Raw genomic sequence first — 19,866 nt, 5'->3', positions numbered from 1 at the left:
GGTTGAACATAATGGACTGGTCTTTTTTCAACTTTATGAACTATGTATCTTTGTGTTATGTACCATCTAATTTATCCAGATGACATCTATTTTTCTTTAGGGGCATTCTCCAGGAGGGCAATATGCACAATATAAGGTGGTCATGCCCAGTTATAACCATTTTATGGTTGAGTGTATGGGCATTTTTATTTATTTTACAGAGGTTAAAGGGTATACATGCCCGTCTCATCCATCAAATTGTCTTTTTCGAGAATGGTCATGATGTATGCCCACCCAATCTTTAGAGTAATAACTAGCTGAGTACCCGGTGTTGCCCGATTTTCCTTCCTAATCCTTTTTGAGGAGGAAAATAAACAAAGGAGGAAGCTTTTGACTTCATATCCCATCTCATATATTGTTGTCCCATCCCGACCCGTAATATGTGTACCAGGTAATGAAATAGCTCCAGCCTAACGGAAATTATATGGGAACATACATTTCCCCATTGATTTGCATGGGACTTTAAAAAAAAAAATAAATAAATAAACTGACCCTCACATATGGGGGTAGTTAAGGGTTAAATTAACTATCCTTTATTTTAAGTGGACATATAAGTAACATGTGACCAAGTATTATCGAAATATCTTCAGCCGTTTGGAAGTTATGCAATAACATATTTCCCATTGACTTGCATGGGACTTTAAACATAAGCCCCGCCCCTGGCAAATGGGGGTGAGTAAGGGTTAAATTACCTATCCTATGTTTGTTGTTGACATATAAGTAACATGTGTGCCAAGTTTCATGTTAATATCTTTAGCCGTTTGAAAGTTTGTGGAACATACATACACACACACACACACACACACACACGTTGAGATAAAATAAATTATATATATATATATATATATATCAATAAATAAATATATAAATAATATATCAAAAGGACATGTCCGGTGCTCACTTTTCTTATTGTATCCGTTCCGGGCTGCAAAAAAAAAAAAAAAAAAAATGTAATTAAATTAAATTAGCTTTCTCTTACCTGCCTACGCTCCCCCGGTACAGGCGTTCGGTCCCCCGGGCTGTATTCTTCTTACTTTCTGTTAGCACGGCACGTCACATGGAGTTTCAGCCTATCACTGGCCGAGGTGGGACATCACTGCGGCCGGTGATAGGTTGAAGCTCCGTGTGACGTGCCGGGCTAACAGGAAGTAAGAAGAATACAGCCCGGGGACCGAACACCTGTACCGAAGCACCGGGGGAGCCTGGGCAGGTAAGAGAAAAATTTGTTTTCTTTTATTTTTCAGCCCGGAACGGATAAAATAAGTAAAGTGAGCACCGGACATCTCCTTTAAGGTTTTTAGCTACCAGAATTCATATGGCACATGAAGTCATCCACTCTTGTTGGTTGTAATTCATGGCACTGTAATTGATGCAGTCAGAGGTGATACTCAAATTTTTTTTTTGTTTATAAAATCTGGCTTCCCTGACTATCCTCTAAAGATACTGCCTATCATATTTCCCTGTAATCTCATTATGTGCTACATCTTGATATATGTACTTGCCCTTGCTATATGTACTTGCACACATTTATTTCACTTGCTTTTACTGATACTCACATGTTTCTTTTTATTTTTTCCTCTGATTGCTATAATAGCATGATGATCTGGCCATACCCAATCTAGCATGGTGCTGCGCACTTCAGATTTTTTTTTTTTAGATATTGTTGCATTTGGTACCCTCATACATCAATAAACTTTATCTGTTTGAAATTAAAACAATACCTATGTTTACATGCTTTTCCATTATTATACCGCTTTAAAAACTTTTTAAACAAAAATAAGTATGCTTAAAATTTTTGAATTTTAAGAGTGTTTTTTTTTTTTTTTTTTTTAAGTTGCTTAAAATTTTAAAACTTTTTGATCACCAATTTTTTCTGGGATGTGATGTCACCAAAAATTAGGAATCTATTTACCGATATGCATAGGCATAACACTGTTCAGTGATATCTGTGATCCACTTGTGCAGCCTGCCAGAAGGCAGACCATACAAATGGATGGCAGCAGAGAGACATGGAAGCAAGGAGACTTCCGTCCGCCATCTTGACTCATCGGACCACCGTAATTACGCTGTGGGTGGTCTGATGAGTCCCTCCAAGCTTCTCAGATACTTTAGATGCTGTGATCAGTATTGATTACAGCATATGAAGTGTTAATGGCGCATATCAGTGTGATCGTTGATGTCCGCCATTATTTGCTGATAAGCCAGCATAGCCCGATCACTGTGTAAGGGAGATTTATGTTGCTACATCTAAGGGTCATGAATTATAAAAGTTTATCGATTATAAGATTTCATAATTTTGCTCTGCTGGTGGGTGCAACAAAATGGCTTTCAGAAACATTATGCAGTGGGTTCCAATTTTCCCTCAAGGAAATTAACATTAAAGGGGTGCTCCACCCTTAGACGTCTTATACCCTATCCAAAGGATAGGGGATGTCTGATTGCGGGGGTCCCTCAGGTGGACCCCAGCAATCTCTGTGCAGCACCAGGCGTTCACTTGGAATGCTTTGAGAGGGCTGCGGGCATGATGTCACTGCCACGCCCCTTGTGACATCATGCCATTCACCCTCAACGCAAGTCTATGGGAGGGGGCGTGGCATCAGCCACGCCCCGTCCCACAGACTTGCATTGAGGGGGCTTGACGTGATGTCACGAGGGGCGTGGCCGTGACATCACAACCTCCGCTCCAAGCGTTCGGAACAAAATGTTCCCAACGCTGGAGCAGTGGAGTACCCCTTTAAACAATCTACTGTGATATGTGCTATTACCTGTCATGTGAAACTAGAAAAAAAAAAAATCAATACCTCTGTACCTTGGGATAGGCTAAAAGGCATGAGATGACAAGTGTAGGCACATTCCTCCAAGCTAAATTTACATTGGCAGCACAAAAGTTTCTGTGGCTGGGGTCTCAATTATATGAAAGTATTTAGACTTAGTAACCTAAGTATTGTCTAGAATACATGTACAACTCTGTGTTTATGGGGATCAGCTGAATGGCCAAGAGGTACCTATAAAGAACTCACTCACTATATTAAAGAAGAAGTCATGGAACAAAAGCCCATTTCACCCAAATGGAATTTGTACTAATTAGTGATGCAGCACTTATGTGTGTGGCCCAATAGCAAGTTTTGCAGGAATACAGAGTATTCATTTAGGATTTCAATGATGTATCCACTCAATATACTGTGGGAGGTGTAAGTCAGATAAGAGATCATTACTTATGACTAAACGTGCTTTATAGAAGAGCTGGCAGCTGAGGTTGCATCACTGCATGACCTCTTGCTCTCAGTCATTTCCTTTGGGAATATAACCTACTTAAGACACCTGCACACACCCTCTAACAGTTGTACAATGAAATTAAACCATGAGTTTCTGTTAGAGGTTTTGCACAGACTGAAATGATCCTCCAGTTACTGTACGACAAAGAATTTTCATACCAAGAGTCCTGAATGACATTTTGTACAATAACAATACCCTTATTATCTTATGATACCATGTGTTCCCCTTGGTGCTGTTGGAGTGGGCTCTGAGCAAGACCATTCTCCTTTCTCTTCTGGCAGTTAAAGTTCTTAAAGGAGAATTTCAGCCAAATTAACTTTTATATAGCTGCACATGGGAAAGTTATATAACTTTGTAATATAAAAGTGTAATCTTTGCTGAGCACATACCCGGTTTCGCTCAGCTTTTCCTCCAGGCAGGAAGTCCAGTAGTTCTTACCACACATGATGACTGACGGGTACCAACTTGCTGGGCACCTCAGGTCACTTTGTAACGTCACACTCTTCTTCTAAGCTTAGAGAGTGCATCAGTGTGCCACGTATGATTGTCCCCGATTGGCTCACACACCTCCCTCATCTATATTCACTGCTTCTCTAACCATGTGACCTGCTCAGCTCTCTGAAGGCAGCACCTCCCACAGATAACACAGGGGCTGATTGTATTTTTTTTTTGTAGCTCTCTCCTGGATTTTCAAAGGCTGTTTATGGGGGCGATCACTTAGGATGGAGTCATGGCAAGCATATCTCTTAAGCTTAGTTTTTACCACTTTTGGCTGGTTATTTCCTTTAAAACCTTTTTACACAGGCCAACAGCTCCACAATAATGACTGAAAATCAATGAGACTTAAAAAGGATTGAACGTTCTACCCTTTCATTTCATCATTACCCTGTGTAAATGGTTGATTTGCTGCTGACAATGTGTGGCTGAGAGTGTTGGCTGATTGCAGGCCCTTGAAGGCTCTGTTCACACGCTTTTTTACCATGATTACACAGCACCATGACAGTAAAGGCAATGCAAATGGAACATGTGAACACCGCTTTAAGCGGGCCGATTAATATCCCTTTCTTCAAGACATAGCTGATACATTATATGTCCTACTCATCAAGTATGGTCTATACCCTGAGTGGGCATGCGCTGCTTACTGAAGGACACGGCACGTATCGACACCATGCTGAAGAAAGGGATTATGAATATTAAAAGAACAAGTATCATGAAAAAAAACGTATCCCCTATCCGAAGCATAGGGACTAAGTTTTAGATTGCAGGGGGGTCCGAGCGCTGGGGCCCCCCGCGATCTTCTGTTCAGAGCCTCGGCTCTCCTTCACAGAAGCTGCCACACCCCCTCTATATAGTTCTATGGGAGAGGCGGAGATTGCTGAACAGCTATCCCATAGAGCTATATGGAGGGAGTGTGGCGGCCCCAGCTTAGGGCGGGGTTTTGACGCCTACTGTGAAGGATAGCCAGGACTCTAAACAGGAGACTGCGGGGGGCCCCTGCGCTCGGACCCCCAGCAATCTAAAAGTTATCCCCTATGCTTCGGATAGGGAATATAAATTTTTTTTTAATGATACTTGGTCCTTTAATGAATAAGCGTGCAGAACAGTTCACCAAGAAACTGATTTACATATTAGGATTTCTACCCATAACTCTGGGACAGAGTAACGGATCAGAAAATGGTACACCCACATTTAACCCACTTGGTATATTAAAAAAAAAAAAAAAAAAAAAAAAAAAAAAAAAAAAAAAAAAAAATGTTGCACTGTTCATAAAATGATGCCCAGAGCCTCTGTTTCTAAGACAAGCAATTTTTTGTCAAACTTCAATTCGCCCAAGTCTCTGCACAGGGCAGAACTGTATGCACAGAGTTCTTACACTTATGGGGGTGCATTACAGAATTGTTATCTACTAAAGACACTAAAATCACTTAGGAAAAAAGATTAACAATACAGTATCCAATTGAGTACGCCACTGGATGAGACAGAAAAAACCCTCAATAATACAGCTTCATGGATGTTTATCTATTAGGCTATGCATAACTCAGCGGTAGCACTCAGCAGCAATACGACTGTATGCATAAGATGTCCAGAATGGGCTCCATATGGGAGACACACATTTTTCTTGAAGAATGGTTTAGGATTCCATCACATCAAAGCACAGACATGTCTTAGTAAACCTTCCCTAAAGGTTTTCTTAGAAAGTCAACATACAACCCAATACTTTGCACTAAATATTCCACTCCTATGCACATAGCTGTATTTCAGTTATCTAAAAGCACAATACAGAATACAATGAGCTGGAGTTGTTTTTGTAGAATAACTCTTCAGAGTGGTGACAAGGTGATTTTAGTGCTCACCGTTAGCGAGCCCGAGAGCCACAGCTTTTTCTAGCTCTTAGTGGTGTGGCACCAGAGCTGAGCACTCTTTCCAGTAACACACACAGTTACTTTCTATCTAAGTCGCCTTTCCAATCATAGCACAGCACATACGCCTTGCTGCTATGCAATGACATAGTGCCGGTGTAAGTACACTGAAAAGGATGCCACTGTACTCAGATGATAATTTACACAGTACACTACTATAGATGGAATATAGAGGGAGATGATCTTACTGATGCAATGGGTCAGCAAGGTGCTATATGAGCAGAAAAAGGGAAAACAGCAGCACGACAAGGAAGGGGCTACCCTAAGCACTGTACTGCTGTTGAAGACAAGCCTGCAGAATAAAGGAAGGGGAATTTACATACCAGAGGCAACACTGTGCACATACAAAGTTTCAAAGCAGCACATAAATAACTGGTACTGTCTGCACTACAAGTCCCATATGCAAACACAAAGACTCCAAGTCCGTATCATGGTGCTCAGCAAGAATGAAAGATAAGTAGGTCCACAAAAAAAAAAGCATGTCTCCAACAAAGTAGAAATAACTTGCAGAATTCACCACCACAATACAAATTCTGGCAATTATTAGGTACACAGTCTAGGACACAGCTAGCAGAACAACAGATGTTTCATGCGGTACAGTAGTGTGGTACGTAGTACATTTTGCTAAATAATGTGATTTGCAATGTTAGGAATCACATGGAGGGAAGTTGTATGAAATTACAATGATCATTTAAATTTTCAAAGCCAGTATCAATGTGTCGTACTTACCTGCACTGGGTTGCTGATGGTTAGTAACCAGGGGTACAGCTTGGTTCTGCACAAGGCCATCATGAGCTCTGTGCTGAGTAGCCACTGGAACAGAAGATGCACTTAGGCTGCGTAAATCTTGTTGAAGTAAGGGAGGACGGGGGGCTGGTGGCAGTCTCTGTGCATTGTTAGTCGCCTGAGTGCCAGTCTGAAGGCCATGGGTAGGTATCACTTGTCCATACTGACTGTTTGTGGGCATGGAGGAGTATGGCGCTCCTTGATATAAATGAGTAGATGTCACAGGTGCAGAAGAGTAATTGGAATGGGTGGATAATCCCTGAGAAGGAAAGGATGAGGTGGCATAATAAGAATAATTTTGTTCACCAGTAAATGCCGGATATGGTTGCACAGAAGCAACAGGAGGTGCGACACCTTGTGATACTGGAGCACGATCACTTTGAGAAAGTCCATGATAGAAGGGGGCGGAACCTTGATTTGTATGCACGTGATTGGTGGGGAGAGGTGGGACATTGGGGTTTGTTGATGGTGGTGCTGCTGCAGCATGGTTTATTGAATGATAATCAATCCCATACTGGTTGTTGGTGTATGAAGGAGTCACTTTACTGGGCACTTGGGAAAAGAGTGCTGGAGGAGCACTGGTAGCAGATGGATAAAGCTTGTATCCATGAGGAGGCTGAGGTTGTGATGGACCTAAAATAAATAAAACAAAATTATTACACAAAGACAATCTAAAGAACATCCAGCCATCACCCATCTTATTTAAAGAGAATCTGTGGTCTCCAAAAACATACTGGGGGAGATTTATCAAAACGTGTCCAGGGGAAAGTTGTTGAGTTGCCCATGGCAACCAGATTTCCCCTTTTTTCATTTTTCAGAGGCCTTTTCAAAAAGACAATTTGGTCGCTATGGGAAATTCAGAAACTTTTCCTCGGGACAAGTTTTGATAAATCTCACCCATTGAGTGTTTGACCACTGAAACCTCAATGATGCCAAGAACGTGGAGCAATCCTGTGCACTATGCTCTCTATTCGTTCTCTATGGGGTCCTCGTGCTTTATTATTATTACTATTATTAAATAAAAATATTTCTCTGGAATAGCCCTTTAAACCACGAGACCTGAAGAAGCCACAAACACAAACCTGTAGGATAATTCTAAACGATCAGTTTATCAATGAGGTGTAAGGTTTTTGTGGTTTTGTACGCCCTTCTAGACGTGTGCCTAGCCCTTTAATAGAAGGATTGTTATACCGTAGGGATGTAGATATGCAGTCCAAGCCGTTCAGTTCAGTGCATGGTAGAATAACTGGGTACATTGGGGCAAGCCATTAGGTCTCTAAGGGTTTTTGCCCTATGACAGTAAACAAAATTCTAATTCTAATAGTAATGTTAATGGGTTAATATCCTGCCCCAAAAATCCATTTCATTTTGGAGCAGTTACAGCAAGTGATGACTGTTTACGGTATTACGTGGAGTTACAAATTGAGACCGTATACTGAAACATGTTATATCTTTCAAAATGTACACTGGGGGGATAAATGTCTGTTTGGGTCATTTGATATTGAAATGATATTGCAGACGGTAACCCACTAGAGGTAAACAATGGCGCACCCTACGGAATGTCTACGAGCAGTGATTTTAAATTATTCTTTTTTTTGCACTTAAAAATTGTGAAGAATTGACAAAGTATATAGGAAAATTCAATAACTTCATTAAGTATAGAATTTATTTTTATTTGCTTAGACTGTACTAGGGCTGCATGATATGGGGGGAAATGTGCGATTGCGATTTTGTGCCTAAATATTGCAATTGCGATATAATTGAAAAAAGAAAAAAAAAAAGAATGGTGAAATCCCCCCCCCATTTCACATCTATCCACCCATTTTATGCCCACCACCTATTTCACATCTCCCCCTTGTCACATTCTCCTCCCATCACAACCTCCCCCCTTCTGTCACATCCCCCTCCCCCTTCTGTCACATCCCCCTCCCCTTCTGTCACATCCCCCTCCCCCTTCTGTCACATCCCCCTCCCCCTTCTGTCACATCCCCTCCCCCTTCTGTCACATTCCCCTCCCCCTTCTGTCACATTCCCCTCCCCCTTCTGTCACATTCCCCTCCCCCTTCTGTCACATTCCCCTCCCCCTTCTGTCACATTCCCCTCCCCCTTCTGTCACATTCCCCTCCCCCTTCTGTCACATTCCCCTCCCCCTTCTGTCACATTCCCCTCCCCCTTCTGTCACATTCCCCTCCCCCTTCTGTCACATTCCCCTCCCCCTTCTGTCACATTCCCCTCCCCCTTCTGTCACATTCCCCTCCCCCTTCTGTCACATTCTTGTACTGCAACAATACGCTGGGTTTCCCAGGCGGATTTCAAATCTTCCGCGGAACCCGGGAAACCTAGGGGGAGATTTATGAAAACCTGTACAAAGGAAAAGTTGCCTAGTTGCCCATAGCAACCAATCAGATCGCTTCTTTCATTTTCCACAGGACCTTTTGAAAATGAAAGAAGCGATCTGATTGGTTGCTATGGGCAACTTTTACTCTGCACAGGTTTTGATAAATCTCCCCCCTAGTGTATTTGCTGCAGTACAAGACCTTTCCCCATCAGCCAATCACTGGCTTGACACGTGACACCACTGCGGCCAGTGATTGGTTGAAAAGAGAAAGGTCCTACTGTACTAAGAGAGGACACCCTTAGCTCAGTGTTTTTCTAGCAGGGTGCCTCCAGCTGTTGTGAAACTACTACTCCCAGCATGCCCGGACAGCCTTTGCCGGTCCGGGCATGCTAAGAGTTGTAGTTTTGCAACAACTGGAGGCCCCCTGGTTGGGAAACACTGACTTTTAGTATTTAAATTAGTTTTTACCTCATCTGGCCAGCCCCCCGCCACGGGAGCCAGCCCGAGCAGAAAATGGCATGTTTTCCCGGGAGGCCGTATCGCAAAAAGCAAAAGTCGCGATTTGATTGCTTTTGCGATATATCGTGCAGCCCTAGTCTGTACTATCCCTTTTACTGTACTTGAATAAAGCTAATCTGGGAGGTCACTGTCCTGGACCTCTCACAGTGATGTCACAGTTCATTGGCACTGCCTTTGGGGTGCCACTGAGAAGCAACTGGCATTGTGACTGGCAGAAAGGGTGTAGAGTAGGTTCTGCCCAGGGGACTTCGGGATCAAGTAGATCTCCTGTTAAGAACATCTCTATGACATTCACTTTCTGCATCTGAATCAACTGGAAGAAGAAATATTTAGAGCATTCAGCCAAGTATTCAAAGGGAACAGGAGCCCAGGGTGGTCTACATTATAGACACCCCCTATAACATGTAGTTCATCTAGCCACGAGATGCCTGTGCAGCAAAAAAAAACCTGGAGCTCTACATTGTAACACTAACCTGGGGGCATGGTCCAAAGGAGTTACATAAAAACTAGGGCAACAGGTTAAACATTAAAAGAAGTTACAGCTGGGCGGTATGACCAAATGTGTGTATCTCGGTATTTTTGTATTTTTGGCGGTTCCACGGTATATAACAGTATTTCCTCTCCTCCCCCCCCCCCCCCCCAAATTAATTTTCAGCTCAGGGCTGCCCCCATCGGGGTAAATACTCACATGTCCCCGGCAAGCGCTGCGCTCCTTGTCCTGTTTGTTGCCGACGCTGACACTCTATACTGTGCGGTATCCCTATGCCCGGGATGCAAAAGGTAAACTAACGCATGTTCCGAGGTCGGCCTTACGCTGGGGACGGGAAAGTCGGACAGCCGTCAGCCTATCACCGGCCACAGCGATGTTCCGCCTCGGCCGGTGATAGGCTGAGCCCACTGTCATGTAAGGAGCCGGCTTCTTACATGAAAGTGAGCTCAGCCTATCACTGGCAGAGGCGGAACATCGCTGCGGCCGGTGATAGGCTGCGGGCTGTCCGACGTTCCCGTCCCCAAGAAGCAGGTGAGGCAGGTACCGGACCAACGGGAGGTGAGTTCAAGTTTATTTTGTTTCTTTCTTGCAGCCCGGGCATAGGGATACCGCACAGTATAGAGCCGTGGTCTTCAACCTGCAGACCTCCAGATGTTGCAAAACTACAACTCCCAGCATGCCCGGACAGCCAACGGCTGGGCTGATAATTGGAGGGGCAGAATAGCGCTCGCGGGCCACATATGATCAGTTCTATGATTAGCGCTGGGCTGATAATTCATTCATTCCCGAGGGGGAGGGGCCAAACCAGCATTGCGGTATGGGTTAAAATTTATATCGTGCAGCACAAAAATTTTGCTATCCGGTATGAACCGGTATACCGCTCAACCCTAAAAGAAGTGTCCCTATTATGAAAGAGCATTAATGCTTAACTAAAACCGTGTGTGTGAATGGACTAAACGGAACAAAAAGGATAATAGTGTATTAGGGTACATTCCCACACAGCGTATTTGCTGCTGCGTATTTTATTTTCTCTGTTGAAGTCAATGGCTAGGAAAATATGCAGCACCAAATACGCAGCAAATACGCAGCAAAATACGCCATGTGGGAACGTACCCTTACGATACATTGACACGGAGCAATACAAAAGCCCCATCTGTCACACAGCACCAATATCCACACACAAAGACCCCCAATAAACCCACCCAAACAATAAGATGTCCTGGAATAAAAAGCCAAAGTGCTGCCTTGTGTATTCTACAGCAGGGCTTGAGACATTTGTTGGGAATCTAGGGTCCAGTAAACAAAAAAAAGTTAGGAGGCAGAAATTTTTTTGTTAGTTTAAAATTTTATATTTAAAACTTTTTTTTTTTTTATCACTTTATTGGCTTCTTAGAAGCCTGTCATAAGCAATTATTGGATTGCTTATATAGATCAATGTAATGCTTATGCATGAGATCAGCACCATAGGCAGGCTGTATTAACTGCGGAGTAACAGCCTGCACCAAGGCCTAGTACTAGCCGGACAATCACCCGACCACCAGGTATGTGCGCCATACTGTTTAAATGCAGCAAGCGCTTTTATTTCTTCTTTTTTTTTTTTTTCCCCTAACCTGAAAAAGAGCCACAAAAAATTGCCCTTATTTTCCTCCTCACTTAGGCTGGGTTCACACCACGTTTTTGCAAAAGAGTTCCTGTATACATTTTCAATTTGAAAACCGTATGGAACCATATTGAAAACCGTATGCATTGACTCTCCATTTAAAACCATATGCATCCGTTTGCATCCGTTTTGCGCCTTTTAAGGTTTTGTCATTTTTTTTTCCCGTACCAAAAACTTTTTTTTTCCCTTAAAAATTTTAAAAAAAATCATTTTTCAAACCATATACTGTTTTCAACCATATACGGGTTAAAATTTGTACACACATTATGATACAGTTTAGTCAGGTTTTTAGGAATCTTTTTATTTTTTTTTATCACCGTTACAGGAACTGTACTGCAAAAACATGGTGTGAACCCAGCCTTAGGCTGGGTTCACACCACGTTTTGTTAAATACGGTTCCCGTATATGGCTGGGAGGAGGGGGCGGGGCTTAATCGCGGCGCCCACACTCAGCCGTATTTGGGAACCGTATTTAATTCATGTCTATGAGCCGACCAATGTGAACCGCAGCCTCCGGTCGGCTTCGACCGTATGCGGTTTCCCGACCGTAGGCAAAACCGCGGTTGACCACGTTTTTGCCTGCGGTCGGGAAACCGCATACGGTCGAAAACGAAGCCGACCGGAGGCTGTGGTTCACTTTGGTCGGCTCATAGACATGAATTAAATACGGTTCCCGAATACGGCTGAGTGCGGGCACCGCGATTAAGCCCCGCCCCCTCCTCCCAGCCGTATACGGGAATCATATTTAACAAAACGTGGTGTGAACCCAGCCTTAGGCAGATTTTTTATTAAACACAAATAGAGTTTTTGTTTGTTTGTTTTATTCCCTGCTGTTTTGTCATCACAAGTCATGCGATTCTTTAATCATACAAGTTAAAAATTTCCATTGAAAAATTAGGTCTAGAAAAAAAATTATTAAAAAAGCCAAGATCCATGCAGTGGTAGTGTCATCCCTACAATCAGTATTATAATATATATATATATATATATATATATATATATATATATATATATATATATATATATATATATATATATATATTTGTCAGCCAGGAATGCTGGCGGTTGTATTTCTGTAACTCCCATAAGGCAGCTGACAATCACTTGTACAGTCTGACTATTCTTGTAACCAGCTACACTACAGGAAAATACTCACATAGAAACAAACTAGGATATTTCTAGAAGTATGTCCACGCATCCCCTTAAAGGGGTACTCCACCCCTAGACAGCTTATCCCCTATCCAAAGAGGACCCCTGCGATCTTCATGCAGCACCCAGCATTCTAAACAGTATGTTTAGAAAGCTGGGTTCCTGCGATGGGGGGCATGACTTCTCGCCACATCATCACGTGATGTCATAACATGAATGGCAGGGGCTTGGTGTGACATCACGACCCCCACCGTGGGAACCCAGCGTCCTAAACATACTATTTAGAATGCAGAGTGCTGCATGGAGATTGCGGAGGGTCCCCAGCGGCGACACCCCTGTGATCAGACACCTTATCCCCTTTCCTTTGGATAGGGAATAAGATGTCTAGGGGCAGAGTTCCCTTTTAAAGAGAACACTGCTATAGGTGCCAGAAACTCCAAGAGTAGCCTTGGCCTATTACATTTTTACTTCAATGGGAATGATCTGTGCCTTGCACTCCTAAGGAACACACTTGGAATAAGTGACATTTCACTCCAACAGATTTGAAACGTGGGCATAAAAAAATAATAATAATAATAATAATAATAATAATAATAATAATAACTAAACTCACTAAATTGTGGTGTGTGCTACTATTAAAGCAAAGCCTTAGGGGATTATATTAATAAATAAATTATATATATATTGCACCATTTTTCATGCCCATCTTGACTGCATATTTAATGTGCATTTGCATAAAAAAAAAATGTTAAAAAATGCCACTGCTATTTAAAAAAAATAAACATTTTTTAGAAGTAAAAGCCCTTCCTTTATATCCCATGTTCCTTCTGGCTTTGTAGGGGAGGGTACAGTCCCCCATCTGTCTTCAGGTATAAAGATGTGAGTATGGCTCCAGCTGTTGCAAAACTACAAGTCACCAAAGGTGGCATGTTAGGAAATGCTGTTATGCAACAGCTGGAGGCACCCTGGTTGGGAAACCCTGCCCCGCAGTGTCACAAATGTCTGACAGATGTGGCTCCAATCCCAATCAGATGTGGACCTTCACTCCCGACCTTTCTATCCTGGTTGCAAAGTCAAAAACAGCTGACTAGTCTGGGTACCTCATATAGACATTGATGGGAGTTGTGTAACGCTGATCTCATAACTTACACAACTACCCTCTGGCAGTGGCAAGCAGGCCTTTGTTCTAGAGCAGTGGTCTCCAAACTGTGGCCCTCCAGAAGTTGCAAAACTACAACTCCCAGCATGCCCGGACAGCCAACGGCTGTCCGGGCATGCTGGGAGTTGCAGTTTTGCAACCTCTGGAGGGCCAGTTTGGAGACCACTGTTCTAGAGAAAGGTGTGAACCCCAATAGTCTGTAGGGCAGTGTTTCCCAACTAGGGTGCCTCCAGCTGCTGCAAAACTACAACTCCCAGCATTCGGCTGTCAGGGCATGCTGGGAGAGCTGGGCGGTATACCAGTTCATACCAAATTTTTTTTCCTGCACGATATTAATTTTTCCCATCCCGCAATACCGGTTGGGCCCCTCCCATGATTGAATCAGCCGCAGTGGCTGTCCCTACATCGGGCAACTAATCATATGTCACCCACGAGCTCTGCTGCCCAATTCCCCCCCCCCCACAAATAATTATTAGCCGATGCGCTGTACTGTACTGTCCTGTGCCCGGGCTGCAAAACAAACAAAATGAACTTAAAGGGATATTCCAGGAAAAAACATTTTTATGTATATCAACTGGCTCCAGAAAGTAAAACAGATTTATAAATTACTTCTATTAAAAAATCTTAATCCTTTTAGTACTTATGAGCTTCTGAAGTTAAGGTTGTTCTTTTCTGTCTAAGTCCTCTCTGATGACACGTGTCTTGGGAACCGCACAGTTTAGAAGAGGTTTGCTATGGGGATTTGCTTCTAAACTGGGCGTTTCCCGAGACACGTGTCATCAGAGAGGACTTAGACAGAAAAGAACAACCTTAACTTCAGAAGCTCATAAGTACTGAAAGGATTAAGATTTTATAATAGAAGTAATTTACAAATCTGTTTAACTTTCTGGAGCCAGTTGATATATAAAAAAAGTTTTTTCCTGGAATACCCCTTTAAACTCACCTTCCAACGTTCCCCCGAACCCGGGGGGGGGTGGGGGTGGGGGGGGGGGGGGGAGGAGAGAAGCAGCGCCCACGGGTCACATGATTTTGGGGGTGGAGGGTGGAAAATACCGTGGAACTGCCATAACTTAGAAAAATACTGCTACACACTTTTGGGCATCCGCCCAGCTCTGCTGGGAGTTGCACTTTTGCAACAGCTGGAGGCACCCTGGTTGGGAAACACTGCCCTAGGGAGCTGTCTCCAGCTTCCTGACCCCCACCAGCAGCCACAATCAGGCCAGGGGCCCCTTGATCTCAGGATAAGTGCAGAATCCAAAAGGTGGGGCCCACATTTATTACCATAAGTGCCCAAATGGTAATATCCCTTTCAATGGGTACTCAGCTCTTAAAAAGGGATCTACAGCTCTGCAGACAGGCCATAAGTGTCTGACCCCAGTGGTCGGACCCCTGATATCTCCAGATGGGGGCTGTTGGTCAACGCCGGAGATACACTAGCACTGTACTTGGTATCTCTAGAGACCTGATACTTATCCCCTATCCTGTGTATAGGGGATACACTTTAAACGCTGGATAACCCCTTGTGTGAACAGAGCCTTACAAGAGAGCCATCTCCTGACCAGTACCAGGGGAATAAGCCGCTGTCAGACACAAGAAAGGAATGGCCGCCTCCTCCTCTGGGTCAGACTGGGGTCCTGTATATGTCAGCAGGGATGGACCAATGGCTGACAATCATTACATTAGCTGTAACCAGGGGCGCACACGGGTGGTCAGGGCACAGCCAGACGCCTCAGTGACATCACAATGGTCACAGCTCTGACGTCACAGTCTTCACACAATATACATCACAATGGTCACAGCTCTGACGTCACAGTCCTTACACAATATACTACGTACGTGTGTGAGGACAAGTATGAGCTCAGAATGACCAGGAGGGGAGTACAGACCCGGCTGACAATGCAGGGTGGCTGGCAGCGGCCTGGTAGTACAGGGATCAGCCCCGATCTCTGATGTCAGCAGAAGGCGCCGCCGTCCCCAGCAGATATAGCGAGCCCGCACCGCCTCACTACACCCCTCTCCTCTCCCCTTCTCACCATTGTGCTGGGTGGCTGGAGGCCCCGGAGCGGACATGTCTTCTGCTGTTCACGCTGACGTTGCGTCACTAAAAGTGGCCGCGGGCAGCAGGACCCTTCCGTCACCACCGTAACCGCCGGCTTGTAGGAGGAGCCAGCAGCCACTTCGCATTGATCAGGGACGTCATGTGATCAAAAGGCAGCCGATGCCTTCCACAAGAGCTACCTTGTGTGTGTCGAAGTAGGCACATGTGCGCCCTCCAGCGGCTGGAGGCTCACTTTGTAGTGTTATGGTGACGTGTGGCTGTAATCTATGGCAAGGCAGGAAAAGAGCCACGTAACAGTCAGACTGCTGCTAGTATTACCATACATGGAGTGCAGGAGAGCGGAAATTGCGTGTAGGGGATGTAGCTCAGTGGTAGAGCGCATGCTTTGCATGTATGAGGCCCCGGGTTCAATCCCCGGCATCTCCACATATTTTGTTTGGACATATGGAAGGCAAGTAGTTTTAGATATTGTTTCCACAGTTTATGAATGGATTCTTTTTGCTAAAATTTACTTGTAGCTACTTATATATATTGCTTTATATGTCTTATCCCTTTCAAGAGTATAAAACATCAAATCAAATGTAAAACTACACAGTGTGTACTAGTAAGACAGAAGAGGGTGGGACTCTGTGGATGGGTGTTCAAGAGCAGGACCCCCAGCTAAGGTTATAGTCGATGGAAATTCTGTGCCTTCTAGGTGCCAACACAGTAAGTTTCTGTCCCTGCAGAGACTCCAGGTATCACGTGGTCAGGGCACAGCGCCTGCTCTGGTGGGTCACAGTACACATGTCTATTCTTATTGAAGACAACAGAATGAAGTTGTCCTTATCTTGTCAGGCACGTGGCTTCTTACAGCATCCTCCTTACAGCAGGAGTATTATGGTCCACAGGGGGACGTTCTATCACATTCTATAACTGCCCTTAGCATTCTATCACATTCCAGCTGCTAGCACATAAAATGGAAGCAGTTATGTGACTGGCATCTAGTGCTTCTCTACTACAGAGCGCCTGTATGAGACTCTCAGGTTTACAAAGCTGCTGTGACAGCAGTTTACACAATGGTTTTCTACAAAGTTGCCACTAAACTTAGAAAATAAAGAATCAGATGCTTCACCATAGAAGGAATGTGGAAATGTTCAATTATGTGAAAGGGGATGTAGCTCAGTGGTAGAGCGCATGCTTTGCATGTATGAGGCCCCGGGTTCAATCCCCGGCATCTCCAATTTGTTATTTTATAATTTTGACTACATCCTTGTATTTTATTTGTGTAAGCTGAAAAAGTCACTGTAAAGCAAAATATTATTTCATAATTAGTGTCTTACCATGGGTTTAAGTAAATATGCTTAGTTATCCACGAAAACAACAGTACTCAATTGGCAGAGCGCGGTTCAGATCCAGACCGTGGTCACCAATCATTCAGTCCGCCAGCTGGTTCCCTGTGGAGGCATCCGCTCTCCCCGCATTCATTTGTATTGGTGTCTTTAACAAATCGATACAAATAAATAGCCATATTGCATTATAGCATTCTGTTTCTTTCCTAACGCTTCTTCTATAATACAGGCGGAGCGATAAGAGCGGCCTGCATCCTTCTGCCCTGTCCAGCCCTGACTAGGAGAGGCCAGAACAGAGGATCAGCGCTGGACCTTGGATGGCGAGCATTCTCAGGAGAACAGTCCTTTGTGTTTCCCAACCTGTGACTCTGCAGTCATCAGGGCCGCCATCAGGGGGGTACAACCCATACACCTGTATAGGCCCCGGAGCTTCAGGAGGTACGGCCAGCCCTGGATTTTTTTTCCCCGGCTTGTCAATGAGTGACTGCGACTGTCACTCACTGACCGCTGGGGGCCCGACAGACTATGACCGGGCCTCATAGTCTGGGGGGGGGACCATGGCCCACTCTTTCTAGGGGCACGGGCCCCTTAAGAGTCACGGCAGGGCCGGTGTCAGGACACAGAATTGTCAAGACACCGGACAGGCCAGGGGCTGATGGTAGTCGACGTGTCCCGCGAAGGCACACACGTCTACTCCAGTCACCTGACCGATCCCTGTGTGATCTCCAGTCCAGAAGATCCTCCCCGTGCACAGGAGCAGCAGCAGCCTCCGCTGCACCGATCCCCGGCAGCCAGCAGGGTAGGTGAACTTGCGGGGGCAGGGGGGTTTGCAATGGTTATGAGAGGTGCTGGGGGAGAGGTTCTTGGGGTGTTATGGGGGTGATGAGAGGTGCAGGGGGGGTGATGAGAGGTGCAGGGGGGGTGATGAGAGGTGCGGGGGGTGTTGTGGGGGTGATGAGAGGTGCAGGGGGTGTTATGGGGGTGATGAGAGGTGCAGGGGGGTGATGAGAGGGGCAGGGGGTGTTATGGGGGTGATGAGAGGTGCAGGGGGGTGATGAGAGGTGCGGGGGGTGTTAAGGGGATGATGAGAGGTGCAGGGGGGTGATGAGAGATTCAGGGGGGTGTTATGGGGTTGATGAGAGGTGCAGGGGGGTGTTATGGGGGTGATGAGAGGTGCAGGGGGATGAGAGATGCGGGGGGTGTTATGGGGGTGATGAGAGGTACAGGGGGGATGATGAGAGGTACAGGGGGTGTTATGGGGGTGATGAGAGGTACAGGGGGGGGGGATGAGAGGTGCAGGGGGGTTATGGAGGTGATGAGAGGTGCAGGGGGTGTTATGGGGGTGATGAGAGGTGCAGGGGGTGTTATGGGGGTGATGAGAGGTGCAGGGGGTGTTATGGGGGTGATGATAGGTACAGGGGGTGTTATGGGGGTGATGAGAGGTACAGGGGGTGTTATGGGGGTGATGAGAGGTACAGGGGGTGTTATGGGGTTGATGAGAGGTGCAGGGGGTGTTATGGGGGTGATGAGAGGTGCAGGGGGGTTATGCGGGTGATGAGAGGTGTAGGGGGTGTTATGGGGTGATGAGGAGAGGTGCGGGGGGTTATAGAAATGATGAGGAGAGGTTTGGCGGGGGTGATGAGGACACAGGATAAAAGGGGGTGTAAAGGTATATATGATGTGTATGCATGTATGGCAGTTTTATTTTCAGGGTACAGTGTATGGCAGTATTATATTCGGTGAATACAGTGTGGGGCAGGATTATATTTAGTGGGTACAGTGTATAGCAGTATTATATTTAGTGGGTATAGTGTATAGCAGTATTATATTCAGGTTACAGTGTGTGGCAGTATTATATTTAGTGGGTACAGTGTATAGCAGAATTATATTCAGGGTACAGTGTATTATATTCAGTGGCTACAGTGTGTGGTATTATTATATTCAGAGTACAGTATGTGGCAGTATTATATTCAGGGTACAGTGTGTGGCAGTATTATATTCAGGGTACAGTGTATGGCAGTATTATATTTAGTGGGTACAGTGTATAGCAGTATTATATTCAGGGTACAGTGTGTGGCAGTATTATATTCAGTTGATACAGTGTGTGGCAGTATTATATTCAGTGGATACAGCGTGTGGCAGTATTATATTCAGTGGATACAGTGTGTGGCAGTATTATATTCAGGGTATTGTGTATAGCAGTATTATATTCAGGTTACAGTGTGTGGCAGGATTATATTTAGTGGGTACAGTGTGTAGCAGTATTATATTCAGGGTACAGTGTGGGGCAGTATTATATTCAGGATACAGTGTGTGGCAGTATTATATTCAGGATACAGTGTGTGGCAGGATTATATTCAGGATACAGTGTGTGGCAGTATTATATTCAGTGGATACAGTGTGTGGCAGTATTATATTCAGTGGATACAGTGTGTGGCAGGATTATATTTAGTGGGTACAGTGTATAACAGTATTATATTCAGGGTACAGTGTGGGGCAGGATTATATTTAGGGTACACTTTCTGGCAAGGTTATAATGATTACTGTCTTCATGCAGAGGATAAGGATCTGGTGACAGTGAGGAGCCAATGATGTCTGGATGTCAGACTCTGCAGAGAAGATGGAGCTGAAGGAAGACCTG

General features: G+C 44.7%; 1 protein-coding gene and 2 non-coding genes across 4 annotated transcripts in view; 2 read left to right on the top strand and 1 right to left on the bottom strand.

Moving 5' to 3' along the window:
• The window catches only part of SEC24B (SEC24 homolog B, COPII coat complex component), an 88,842-nt gene extending 72,650 nt beyond the window's left edge, over positions 1-16,192 (bottom strand). Inside the window, exons 1-2 of one of the 2 annotated variants that reach the window (XM_056564501.1) lie at positions 15,869-16,192; positions 6,465-7,154 (exon numbers count right to left, since the gene is read on the bottom strand). In XM_056564501.1, the coding sequence (XP_056420476.1) occupies positions 6,465-7,154; positions 15,869-15,905 (727 nt within the window). In that variant the 5' untranslated portion in view covers positions 15,906-16,192. The remainder of the gene's footprint in view (positions 1-6,464; positions 7,155-15,868) is intronic. The other variant, XM_056564510.1, reaches the window with a different exon arrangement.
• A 56-nt stretch (positions 16,193-16,248) lies between these two features.
• TRNAA-UGC (transfer RNA alanine (anticodon UGC)) lies at positions 16,249-16,320 on the top strand. The gene has a single exon. It is a non-coding gene; the product is annotated as a tRNA-Ala (tRNA).
• A 724-nt stretch (positions 16,321-17,044) lies between these two features.
• On the top strand, positions 17,045-17,116 carry TRNAA-UGC (transfer RNA alanine (anticodon UGC)). Its single transcript has one exon. It is a non-coding gene; the product is annotated as a tRNA-Ala (tRNA).
• The last annotated feature ends 2,750 nt before the right edge of the window (positions 17,117-19,866 follow it).

Source organism: Hyla sarda, chromosome 1 (assembly GCF_029499605.1).
Source record: "Hyla sarda isolate aHylSar1 chromosome 1, aHylSar1.hap1, whole genome shotgun sequence".
NCBI classification, from domain to species: domain Eukaryota; kingdom Metazoa; phylum Chordata; class Amphibia; order Anura; family Hylidae; genus Hyla; species Hyla sarda.
The sequence above is the reverse complement of the archived record's forward strand: the minus strand, read 5'-3'. Positions and strand labels throughout refer to the sequence as shown.